The following is a 12,901-nucleotide window of genomic DNA, read 5'->3' on the forward strand; positions in this document are numbered from 1 at the left end:
GTTTTGGTGCCACAACCCCGAATGTTAGAAACGGTCCCGTTGCGTTCTTCCGTGTGTATCGGCTTTACTGTCAGAGTCAGTTCCGAGAAGCGCAAGTCATCACGCAGAAACGCCGAGTTTCTCTACGCCGAGCCGAGCTATCAGACTGTCAAGTACGATTTGTTCTTCATTGGTGTCTAGGGTATTCCTAGCTGAACAGAGCAAAGAAAAGAAGTCCCCCCAACGCCTGCTAATGAACAGGAACACACTAGTAACCACCGACTCTCTGATGAACCTTCGTTGAAAGAAGGGTATAATACTGCGAATTGTCATGGCCTGCTTGTATAGAGTCCTCGCCTGTGCAAAATGCATCTTCCAAATGATGCCTCTCCGCCGACCCATGTAGTATACTCAAACACTTTCCAGAAAGGAAAAGGCCCCCCCAGTATGCATCTAGTCCGCATTGCCTTCGGTAACCATACCCACAGCGTTGGGGACGCCAACGAGCACCTTGCCTCTGGGTACCGGGGCGTCCTTGACCTTCATGCAACCGAATACGTTCACCTCCTTGATGTTGGGGCAGCTGCGGAAGATGCAGCCGACGATGTAATCGTCAACCTCCTCAACGAAGCTGATCTCGAGCTTGAGCAGTTCTGTGTATTGGTTGTCCTTCCCAAAGACGTCCTCCAGAGCTTCGCGCGTGATGTGACGGCAGGCGTGAATGTTGAGATCCTTGAGCTTGCGACCCGAGTGCTTCATCAAAGCACGAAGTCCGTCAGAGCAAAGACCGACCTTCTCTGGGTTCTCCCGCGGGTTGGTGGAATCAACATGGCAGCACTTCTGAAAATCAATCTTTTCGAGCGGCGGATTGGCCCAGTTGGTGAAAAGATCAACGAAGCCAGCATCGGTAAGCTTATCGCTGTCGTTGATCCGGAGCTTTCTGAGAGAACGACAAGACTTCTTGATAGCAGCCAAGACCTCGTCCGTAGCGTCGAGGAACAATGGCAGAGAAAGCGTCTGCAGATTTCCTCCAATGCTTAGTATCGTAGACGCCATGACCTTGGCATCAATGCGGTTCTGCAGGTGGAGGCCCAGATGCCGGAGGCTCTTGACCTCACCAATCTCCTTAATGCCGGCGTTGGTAATCTTCTGGTTGTGGTAGGCCTTCAGTCTGGTGAGGTTGGGACAGTTCTTCGGGAGTAAAGCCAGGATTTCGTCTCCGAAGTGTCTGTCCGTGTAGTAGACGCGAAGTTCTTCTAAGGAAGCACCCTTCTCCTGAATAAACCTGGTCCACATATCATCGCTAAGCAGGTTGGCTCCATGGAGATAGAAAGATGTGAGCTGCGTATCGCGCTCGAGAAGATACTCCATGACTTCATCCTTGAACTGAATCGAATTACGCGCCTTGAATCCTTTCAGGTTCGCCGCAACCTGGAAGATTCCGATGTAATCATCCATGCCCAGCTTTGCGCCATCATAGATATTGATGAACGAGGAAGAGGGTTGTAGGAAGAGTGCCAGGGTTTGCGGGTTCAAGAGCCGACGCTTGGAGAACAATCGAGCGATTCTATCGACGATATGGTCAGGGAGCTCTCCGAGGCTGTCTGCGAGGTCGACATTCTTGGCCAAGGTCTCTATGCAGAGTGTTGTCAATCTCTTCGCGCCAGTGTGGTAAGTTCCGTCGAGGATGTTGCTCTGGACCTTTCGGCGACCTCCGCCTCCTGCAGCAGCCTTCCGAGGCTTCTTGTTTGGTTGTTTGTCATTGGCAGCAGCCTCTTTGCTACATTTGGCGCAGAGCAAGCCACCGTCAGGGCCAGTCTTGGAGTAGGGCGTCACCGTAAAACGCTTCTTGCAAATTTCGCAGTTGTCCATCTGGCCCGGTAGGGGCTGAGACATTTGCTCCATCAAGGCGCGAGCGATGTCATCGTCGTCCTCGGAATCGCCTGCGTCGCGCTTCCGCTTCTTGAACTTCTTGGAAGCTTTGATCTTGGCAATGGCCTGCTTCTCTTTCAGAAGGCGCTTTTTCTTCTCAGCTTCTGTCTCCTTGCGAGTACTTGCAGCAGGTTGACTGGCTTCTTCGTCAGTTTCCTCGTCCGGCTGGTTCTGCTGCTGGCTTTCAGCAGCAGCAGCGCGACGACGATCAGCATCTCGGCGGATCTGGTTGGCAGAGATGTTGTGAGACTGTGGCAGTGGTCAGTGTATGCGCCATGCGATAATCATGAAAGGAAATCTCACGGCCAGATAATCAGTCAAAGCTGACTGCCTGTGAAAAACATTAGCAACTAAGAACATAAGATCACAATGAGTGAGTACTCACGGTCCAGAGATGTGGCGGCGGACATTAGCCGGTGCCATGTTCTGCTGAGCGGGTTGGGCTTGCTGAGGAGCTTGATTCTGCTGGGCAGGCTGGGGCTGGTTCCCATTCTGACCCTGTGCTTGAGGCTGAGGCTGGTTCGCCTGCTGACCTCTACGACGAGAAGGCCGCGCCATACCGGATGGTGTTGCTTAAGCAGCTGTGAGATTTTTTGATCTCAATCTAGCTGTTTGCAACAGAGAAGCGTATGGTCTTCTCAAATGCTTGATTGCTTTGATAAATTCCGCAGCTAGGACAGCCTGCAGTGGATGACAGAAAAGAGAAATCAGTATTGAAGACTTGGAGACTTGGTGTGGATGGAAAGATCCTCCAGATGTGAGTGCCTCTAGGTGAGTGCCTCCAGAGTGGCGAAGGAAGCAAACAATATTGCGAATGGGCGGAAAGTAGGGGATGGGAGAGAGAGAGACTAACCTCAAATGGATAAATTGATGGCAAAGTCGGATGGTGTTTGTCAATGCCGTCCTTGTGTTTACACTGCCTTGAGACGCGTCTGGGCGAGTCTGAAGGGGGAAAAAATCGTGATGTCTTGGGGGGCAAATTGGGAAGGCGACAAAGACGTCGATACAGACAGGCCAAGGGGTGGTTTCCTTCTCGATGGCCTTCTTTCCAGATACCTACCTGCCGTCTATCCCTTCGGCCTCTGGTGGGATCCACTTTGCAGTCACACTGTGCAATTGATCGCTAATCTTATCCATTCGGCGACTTTACAGAGGATAGTGGTGAACTCATACCGTGTAAAGTGGTTTTCTAGCTGCAAGATGCACACCGTACGCCAGGCAGCTGCCAGGGGGTTTAATTGAAGTGGGGTAGGCAAGTCAACGGGAAGGCGTGGGGCAGGAGCCACTGCACCGGAGACGTCGGGGACCGGCCGGGGTGATCGATCGCCCCAAATCGAACTGCTTCGCTGGAGCTTCAGGGGCGTGGAGATCGAGAGGTTGTTCTGCAGCTTGAAGCGTCATCACTCTTTGGCAGCAGGCTATTCGACTGAAGGTTTTCTTGCTGCAATTACAATATGAGAAGGTTGAAATGCAAAAATACCCTCCTTTTGCAATTTTTGAGAGGCAATTGAATTGTAAAAAGTCCGGCAGTATCCACCCAGCGGAGGCTGTCTAAGTGCTTGCATGCTTCCATTCTTCCATTTGCTTTCGCCCGCCTAGGTAGGTAGGTACTCAAAGCACCCTGCAGGCTCAAAGAGACCAGCACACCAGCTAACCCTTCTAAGCCCAAACTTCAGGCAGACACACCTTCTAGACGCCTTCCTCCCTTGACAGGACCTCGGGAAGGTCATGTGACTGCGCGTAGAGGGTCCTCTTTTTTCGTGAGGCCGACTTTTGGGGTTACTCTCAGCGCGTTCCAGATTCTCTCCCACTTTCCTCTTGCGATTGGCCTTTCAGCTTGGACAAAAAGGAGTAGCAGCAGACAGGTGGCAATCGCCATTCACCACTCACTTTTCTCTGTCACCCATCTTCTTTTTTTCTTCTTCCTTTTTTCTCGCATCCACAGCAGACTGCAGCAATTTCCTGCTCCTGCTGCTCACGTCACAGTTCCCCTTCCCACTGCCCAATCTGTCAACCGGCAGCTGTACCAGCCAGGGTGCTTACTTTCGGCGATAAGCGACTGAGACGCTACGGTTTGCCACACACACATCCCGAGCTTTGTCCCGCCCTTCCCCCATCCCAACTTTTCTGTCTGTCCGGTGTCAAACCTTCACCTCCGCGTGAATCACACTATTGAGAAGGCTATTTCATCCTTTTCTTGTGAGATCACGACTCTCATCATCTCCTTCCTCTTCGACCGGAAGTCCGAGCCAAAAAAGACAGCTGCAAAAATGACCGGCTGTCGTGGTTGTGGTCGTCCTTCTCTTGCTGAGAGCTTGGCTTCCACCCGAACCAGTGAGTACCCCGATCTGAGTCTCTTATTTTTTTTTTAATCGCAACTCCATCTTCCATCTCAAAAAGATGCTGCCGTGCGACCAGAGGCAATGCTAGTATCGAAATACTAACGCGGTCTTCAGATTCCCCCGACCTGGCCTCCACTACTGGTCGTCTCACTAGATCTGCTTCATCCAAGAATCTGCCAGGTCCCCAAGCTCCCAAGGTTGACACCTCGACACCCACTGCTGCCCCTAGAGGTCGCGGCAGACCTCGCAAATCGGTTGCTGCCACCGCCGAGTCCGTCTCCTCGGCCCCTTCTGCTGCGGCCTCTGCCGATTTTACTTCAGCTAGCGAGGATTCGACTCCCGCCACCAGCAATGTCGCTACCCCGGCTCCGTCTGTAGCAGCTGGTGGAGGTTTGAGGCAGACCACGCGCTCTCGCAAGTCGGCTGCAAATTTCGAGATAGCACTCCCAACTGCCGCGGATCTCTCTCGCGAGCGCGCTCTGCGACATAGCAAGTACTCACTCAACCCCCAGCCCAAGCGCAAGCGTTTCGAGCTCGGAGACAGCGAAGACGACGAACTTTACTCAGACAACTCTCCTGATGCCATCGTCGCTCGCCGCCTCCAGAAGGAAGAAGACAGCAAGCTCGATGTCAAGAGCACCAATGGTGTTTCTGCCCAGCCCAAGCGCAAGCATTTCGAGCTTGGAGACAGCGAAGACGACGAACTTTATTCAGACGGCTCTCCTGATCCCATTGTTGCTGGCCGCCTCCAGAAGGAAGAAGACAGCAAGCTCGGTGCCAAGAGCACCAGTGGAGTTTCTGATGCTGATCTCGCCTTGCGATTGCAGCAAGAAGAGTACACTCAGATTCCGCTGGCGGTGGGTAACTCGCTGCGCGGTCGACGCAACCTGAAGTCACAGACTGTCCAGTCTTCCGCTGCTGGCCTTAGTGAGGCTGATTCCGATGACGAGCCTCTTGCTGCACGAGGTCGTGGCCGTCCTAAGAACGCAGCTTCCGCCAAGAAGCCTGCCATAAAGAAGCAAAAGACCTCCAATATCGCCGACGACTCTGATTCTTCTCTGTCGGAATTGTCACTGTCCAACCAAGATAGCGACTCGGAGGACATTTACGGCCCGCCAAAGAAGACATCGAAACCTGTCAAGAAGTCGGCTAAGAAGCCTGCCAGACAGTCCACGCGCCGTCCTACTCCTCAAATGCTTCCAGAATCCAGCATCGACGAGGATGAATACACGGATGAGGCCTCTGTCACAACTGAGTCGAGCGATGACAACGACAATGACAATGGTGATCTGCAAGCCGCCATCGCCAGACAGTCTCGTCACCGCCGCGCTTATCAGCACGGCTCTCGTCGCCGAGGCAGGATGGAGCGTAACAGGCTCGAGCTGCACCATCCAGAGATTAAGACGATGTGGGATGAGCTTCGGGCCCTTCCTCCCATAAGGCCTGAGAAGATCGCCCAGCCAGCGCAAATCTCTCGTCAACTCAAGCCTTTCCAACTCGAGGGTGTCGCGTGGATGATCGCCATGGAGAAGACGGACTACAAGGGTGGTCTTCTTGGGGATGAGATGGGCCTTGGCAAGACCATTCAAGCAGTGTCGTTGATAATGTCCGACTATCCTGCTAAGAAGCCCTCTCTTGTTCTGGTCCCACCGGTCGCTTTGATGCAATGGCAGGCTGAAATTGCCTCTTACACCGACGGCACTCTCAAGACTTTCGTTTACCATGGTTCCCTCGCCAAGGCAAAGCAGATGACCCTCAAAGAGCTTAAGAAGTTTGATGTCATCATGATGTCCTACAACAGTCTCGAGTCCATGTTCCGCAAGCAAGAGAAGGGTTTCACCCGCAAGGACGGCATTCACAAGGAAGAGAGCTTGATTCACCAGATCGACTTCCACCGCGTTATTCTCGATGAGGCTCACAGCATCAAGGTGCGAACCACCATGACGGCCAAGGCTTGCTTCGCTCTGAAGACGCAGTACAGATGGTGCTTGACTGGCACTCCCCTCCAGAACCGCATCGGCGAATTCTTCTCTTTGATTCGCTTTCTCGAAATTACGCCATACGCATCCTACTTGTGCAAGCAGTGCCCTTGTGCTGGCTTGGAATGGAGTCTGGATGACGACCACCGCTGCAAGAGCTGCAACCATGCTGGTATGCAGCATGTGTCCGTCTTCAACCAAGAGCTTCTCAACCCCATTCAGAAGTTTGGCAACTATGGCCCGGGGGCCGAGGCTTTCGAGAAGCTTCGTCTAATGACCGGTCGTATCATGCTTCGTCGCCAGAAGAAGGATCATACCAATGCGATGGAGCTTCCCGTCAAGGAGATCTACGTCAACCGACAGTTCTTTGGCGAAGTAGAGAATGACTTCGCCAACAGTATCATGACCAATGGTCAGCGCAAGTTCGAGACGTACGTCTCCCAGGGTGTTTTGCTCAACAACTACGCCAACATCTTCGGACTCATTATGCAGATGCGCCAAGTCGCCGATCACCCCGATCTCATCCTCAAGAAGAACGCCGAGGGTGGCCAGAACACTCTCGTCTGCTGTATCTGTGATGAGGCTGCCGAAGATGCAGTCAGGAGCCGCTGCAAGCACGACTTCTGCCGTGCGTGTGCTAGAAGCTATCTTATGCAGTCTGACCAGCCTGATTGCCCGCAGTGCCACATTAGTTTGGCGATCGATCTTGAGCAGCCCGAAATCGAGCAGGATGAGACGCAAGTCAAGAAGTCGTCCATCATCAACCGCATCAAGATGGAGAACTGGACATCTTCTTCCAAGATTGAGCTGCTTGTTCATGAGCTCCACAAGCTGCGTTCCAACAACGCCTCTCACAAGTCCATCATCTTCTCGCAGTTCTCGTCTATGCTGCAGTTGATTGAGTGGCGCCTTCGTCGCGCTGGCATTACCACTGTGATGCTGGACGGTAGCATGAGCCCCGCGCAGCGTCAAGCATCCATCAATTGCTTCATGACGAAGCCCGAGGTCGAATGCTTCCTTGTATCTCTCAAAGCCGGTGGCGTGGCTTTGAACCTCACTGAGGCATCCCGTGTCTTCATCGTTGACCCGTAAGTTTTTTGTCCCTCGCCCCGACTTGTTGGCTTTTGCTGATTTGCCGATTATCAGTTGGTGGAACCCTGCAGCGGAATGGCAGTCCGCGGACCGCTGCCACCGCATCGGTCAAACTCGTCCTTGCACCATCACTCGTCTCTGCATCGAAGACTCTGTTGAGAGTCGTATGGTTCTGATTCAGGAGAAGAAGACAAACATGATCAACTCTACCGTCAACTCCGACGAGAAAGCAATGGAGTCCCTCAGTCCGGAGGACATGCAGTTCCTTTTCCGAGGCTCTTAGATGATGTGGCTTACAGCTCTTTTCCAGTGTTCTTTTTTGAGAACTTATTTTTAGGGTTTCTATGGGGCGTTAGGAAAGAAAGGTTGAATTGGCCTCGGCTGGGGCGTACCCGGATCGAGCATTCGTCGTTTTCGTTATACCCCTTTCTACGGCAGCATTATGGCTGCTATCATGGAGTGGCACTTTATAAACCTGTATGAGTATGACTCTCAGAATTGCATTCAGCTAGATAGAGTCTTAGCAAAGACGCTTTCTACATTATCTCACAATGGAAAACTGGGCGACGGGTCCAGTTATTAGGTAGCATCAAGTGCTCCATGAACGTGGATTGTGTTGGTGATGGTTCCACACCTTCAGGTGAACGGTTGCAACTTTATTTCAATACTTTGCCAAGCGCAGGACGTTGCAGCTCATTTACATGGAACAAAAGCCATGCCTTTCTGGGACCCTAGGAGACGAAACACTTACTCTTCTTGTTAAGACCCTGATTTAGGTCAGCCGCGCTCAATTGGTAACGACGACCCCAGTCTTATCGTCAGCTTTCGCCTCTTTGCGCAATATTGTGGCGAGTCAGTCAGATGCATTTGCCCCGGAACCAAACCGACGGCGCGTTTCGTAAGCGCAGCCTGATGTGAGCGAGTGGAAGGCTCGGGACCCCGTTGGGACCGACCACATCGCGGTGGAAGTCGTTGATTGATGGGAGGAGGATGGGAGAAATATGTTGTGAGCGCGCCGGGCAATTGTTTGGTGTTGGATTATGTAGTACAATAATTATATACGTGAATAGCATCATCTGAACGATGATAATGCCCCGGCCACGAGGACGTTTACATCCCTTTTCCCCCGCGTCCTCAAGTGGTATCTTTTAGGTCCTTGCTTCCTTCCCAAAAACTCCAGAAGCCCGCTTCCTGCCTGCCCTTTGTGATCATAACGCGGTCATGATGTTGCCCTGATGCTCCCTTTCAACTCGTCGTCACTCCTCGTGTTGTTTACTTAAAAGCCCAGACCCTTGGAGAACTCAACGTCCATCTGCGCCCAGGTCTTGAGGCGGTTCTCGAGGTCGGCGTCGGAAATCTCCTCCTCCCTCTCGCGGAACTCGAAGCCGTCGGTGTTGCAGGCGCCGGTTTTGCTGAAGTAGTAGCCGTGGGCGTCGATGTTGAGGCCGAAGGTGCCGCCGTTGCACTTCGTGTTGGCGTCGCCCTCGCAGATCTTGACGTCGCTGATGGTGTAGTTGACGGTGGTGGTGCTGCCGGTGGACAGCCAGTACTCGGGGCTGGTGTGGCGGTAGCCGAGGAAGATGGGGGGCAGGCGGGGGACGGGGTCGTCGACGTGGGTGACGCGGTACTCGGCGCCGGCCTGGACGGTGACGAAGTCGGTGAAGGCGGCGTTGCCGACGCGGGGGCTGCCATAGGTGTAGATGTCGGTCGGGTAGCCTTCTCGGCGGAGCTCAGCGGCGGCGATGGTGGCGAGGGCGCCGCCGAGGGAGTGTCCCGTGGCGACGACGCTGAAGCCCGGGTTGGCGGCCTTGGCGGCCTGGACGGAGGCGATGATCTCGTCCTTGACCTCGTCCCAGGCGTTGGAGAAGCCCGAGTGGATCTTGCAGCCGTCGGCGAAGTCGCAGTCCTCGAAGCCGAAGAGGAGGTTCGTGATCCAGTTGCGGACGTTGTGGGAGCTGCGGCAGGCGACGACGATGTTCTGCCTCACGGGGTCGGTGGCAACGAGGCCCTCGACGCCGGAGACGGGGCCGGAGAAGGTGCCGACGACCTTGGCGCCGTTGGCCTCGACGGAGGGACAGGCGTCGGAGCTGCAGACGATGCTCGCGCCGGCGGCGGCGTCGCTGTTGCAACCAGTCGACTGGACATACTGCACGCATGTGTGTTAGACTCGGGGTCTGGGGTGAACGTGTTGGGAGGTTTGTACGTACTTGTGTGTAGAACTCGAGGTTGGCAAAGTCCTCAGAGGTGATTGAAACGGCTGCTTTTTTTTAGTCTGTTGGTCGTTTGAAAGAGCAAGAAGCATCATGATATATGGGAGCTTACCTCTGCCGTTGAGGTCGGTCACCGAGGCGCGGACATCGATGGGAGATGCCGAGACGGCGGCGGACAGAAGAGGAATGAGGGCCAACTTGGACAACATGGTGACGGCTGGACAGAGCAACGACTCAGGGCAACAGTGATGGGATCTCTCGAGAACTCGCTCGTAGGGCACACCGGACAGGAGATCGAGGGGAAATCTGCACCCTCATGATGCAGCCGCAAACAACTTATACATTCGAAGTAAGGTAAGACGCCGTTGAAGAAGCCCGCCAACAGGGTGTAGAGGCCATGGTGGATCGACAGCGAGTCGTAACCCCTGGTGCAGTTTGTCAGGGTTGCGGTGAGAGTCCGTTCTCCGTAGTCACATCCACTCTGCCTCCAACAGGTTGCCCGGAGAGGTTGGGCCTCGTGGCCGAATCACATCGGCCATCGGTGTTGCGTGGACGCCGGGGGAGATGGGCAAAAATCTCGCACTAGAGCAAACAATACGCCAGACCTTGCTCTTTTCCGGCAAGTCCTCCGCATGTTGGAGAGATCGCGCCAGGCACAGGTCCCCACGGGAATCGGCATTGGGAAAGCAAGCGCCAGTCGCGATGGGGAGGAGACTGGAGACTGGAGAGAGGTGATGGGAATGGCTGGCGTCTTTGGAGGCGGCGCCTCCATCGGCAGGGAAGCGGGCTCGAGACGTCCCAGTCCCAGGCTTGAGCTGGGGTCCAACGTGCGGGAGAGACACAGCATTGGCCATCAGGTGGCCCTCAATCGGATGGCAGGCGTATCAGGCCTTGTTCCCTGAACAATATTAACCACAGTTGTGGAACTGGAAGCACGCAGAACTCGGTGCCCAAAGAGGGAGAATTGCTTACCATAGTATTGACTTGAATCATGTTCGAGGCAACCCACGTGGGCGAGATGGGATGTCATCTCGCGGAGACGGAGGGACGGTAACATGGTAACACACACTAAGACGCCCGTGCGAACCTTCAACCGTCCAAGAGCCCCCTTGAACTTCTTTTCAAAATAGCAGTGGTAGAGTGTGCCAGAGAGAGCGGCAGAGGGCCAAAACTTGGAAAGAAAGTTGCCTCGAGCAATCAGTCTGAGAAGCCGGGGTCGCATCAGGCGCCACGTGAGCCAAGGTGAGCCAAGCAGCGCGGTGAGTGGGCTTGCCGCTTATTGAACAACGTCGATTAGGTGGTGGACTCGTCGAAGCGCAAAACCGGGGTGTAGCTGGGCAGTTCCCACTTCTGTTGGGTGTCGTCGAAACAATAGCGTGCAAACCGATGGTGTAAAAAACGAGGCCAACGGCAAAAGCTGGAGCACCGGGTCCTGGTCAACGGCGAACCGGTGGCCCTTTGCGGTCGAACGAGGCGGGCTGTTTGTTCGGGTTCCTGGCTAGAAGAAACGATCCATCATCGATCCCTGGCCTGGTGCTGGTCCTGGTCGTCAGTGGTCACTTGTTCCCCCGGACGAGGTCCCCGCCGATGCTCAACAAAATCATTGCCGTTTACATCAAAGTCGGATCGAGACTCGATATGTCTCCATCAGACTAATCAATAAAAGAGCCGTAATACCGACGCGTTGTTTTTCCTTCACCCCTCTTTGCATGTTTCGTTGCGGTGTATTGGTGCTATGGTAGCGCCCTCGATGATGAGGGGGCCCCCTCTCGTCACTCTCGTGCCATCACGCGGACCGCGCTCATATCGGACTCCGACGATTCGAGTAAGCAGGTCGGGCGTTCGGTGAGCTGAGCATGTTGCCCGTCAAGAATGCCTGATGAGAAGTGACGCCAAGTTGGATCGTGCAAAGGGTATGCATATCTGGCTGAAGACGGGAAGCCGCAGCAGCTAAAGAAGTGTGGCAGATGCAACGCCAATGCGAGAGAGCGGCGCGAAATAGAGGTTAGTAGTGGCTTGGCTCGGCGGCAAAGCTATGTCATCCTGCTTTTACCGCTTTATCTCACAGCCAGTTGAAGCTTCCTTCTCGTCACATCCACCGCCTACCTATAATCAACCCTCTTCTACAGTCACCCATCTCTGACTTTCCCATCCATCCTTCTTTCCGGTGCCTGTAGATCAGATGCTCACGAGGTAACCAAAAACAACGCGGGGTTGAGACATTCAGCCTGCTCGCCCTGAGTCTTGCCTCAACGAGGTTAGAAGCCATCTGAACTTGACGGACAGCTACCTCGACTAGCTGCTTGATCTGAGCGTTACACACTGAATCTTGCTTCGACCTCCGGCATGGTTTTCCCGATCTCCCCTGCAATAATAATCCAATCTTTGAGTCAATTATCTGCAAATACTATCACCGACAGCCGACTTGGTGACCACTCACACACCACACGACAGCTCCTCAATCGCTGTCATATGTCGCATTCAAGAACACCAATGCCACGCCATAATTAACACCTCGATGATACTATGTATTCGCTCTTCATCCCGCGCGACAATAACACCAAAAAACACACAGTGAGTGAATCCCGCCGGTATCGACACCAATCAACCTGGTCTGCCGTGCAGTCAAGAGCCGAAATATGTGCAGTGTCATCCCTGTTCCCTGTTTTTGGTCCCCGCTGCCGGACCGAGTTTGGGGGTTCCAACCGCTTGGAGCTCTTCGCTTCGTTCGCTTCTAAGTCGTTCTAGTCTCATTAGAGCTGTATGCCCGACCATAAAGACATGGGAAGCAAAAAAAGGGTGGTCACGCGTCAAGATGTTTCCCACCTCTACCGCCGTCGTTACACACCCATTTCTGCCATTGCGCATGCACTATTATCAAGAAAAACTGCCAGCTTTGCTCAGTTGATCACGCCCGCAATGCGACACCAGCATGCAGATTTAACAGTGACCGACCTTTCGTCCACTCCATCCTCCCCGCTTCGGAGCCGAGCCGGATCAGAGGTCGGCCTTCCTAGAGCAGACCGCTCGATGGGCGATGATCATCCCCCCAGCCGGCTGCGTGCGCTCAGCGCTGCACGTATTCCTCGCATCTCTCCAGCAATGAGGGAGATCTGCAATTATTGTCACTCCTTACGGGGTATGTCGACATTTACGGTTAACGTCTCCGGACCTGTCATCGCTTTGGGCCTCGGTCGTGGGTCCGTCTGTCCATGTTCCCCTAATCTCATGATATCCACTGCATTACTCCCAAGTGTGTTTTTTTCCCAACGGACTTGAAGATTCCTCCGGTCACTGGCAACGCAACGCAACGCAACGCGACCCCCAAACGTCCACACACGAAATGCCGCTTCGCTTCCAGGTTGAA

General features: G+C 54.0%; 3 protein-coding genes across 3 annotated transcripts; 1 reads left to right on the forward strand and 2 right to left on the reverse strand.

The window, feature by feature from the left end:
• Positions 1-432: 432 nt before the first annotated feature.
• Positions 433-2,469, reverse strand: rhp7 (DNA repair protein rhp7; the record flags this gene model as incomplete). Its single annotated transcript, XM_036637224.1, has 3 exons — positions 433-2,160; positions 2,215-2,242; positions 2,297-2,469. 3 exons carry the CDS (start codon positions 2,467-2,469, stop codon positions 433-435), a joined length of 1,929 nt encoding a protein of 642 aa, XP_036497981.1.
• A 1,712-nt stretch (positions 2,470-4,181) lies between these two features.
• On the forward strand, positions 4,182-7,607 carry RAD16 (DNA repair protein RAD16; the record flags this gene model as incomplete). Its single annotated transcript, XM_036637225.1, has 3 exons — positions 4,182-4,245; positions 4,368-7,320; positions 7,379-7,607. 3 exons carry the CDS (start codon positions 4,182-4,184, stop codon positions 7,605-7,607), a joined length of 3,246 nt encoding a protein of 1,081 aa, XP_036497980.1.
• A 993-nt stretch (positions 7,608-8,600) lies between these two features.
• On the reverse strand, positions 8,601-9,743 carry LIP-2 (Lipase; the record flags this gene model as incomplete). Its single annotated transcript, XM_036637226.1, has 3 exons — positions 8,601-9,470; positions 9,532-9,581; positions 9,647-9,743. The coding sequence occupies 3 exons, from the start codon at positions 9,741-9,743 to the stop codon at positions 8,601-8,603; spliced, it is 1,017 nt and encodes a 338-aa protein (XP_036497979.1).
• Positions 9,744-12,901: the final 3,158 nt, after the last annotated feature.

Source organism: Colletotrichum siamense (genome assembly GCF_013390195.1).
Source record: "Colletotrichum siamense strain Cg363 chromosome Unknown KSG_Cg363_contig03, whole genome shotgun sequence".
Lineage (NCBI taxonomy): Eukaryota > Fungi > Ascomycota > Sordariomycetes > Glomerellales > Glomerellaceae > Colletotrichum > Colletotrichum siamense.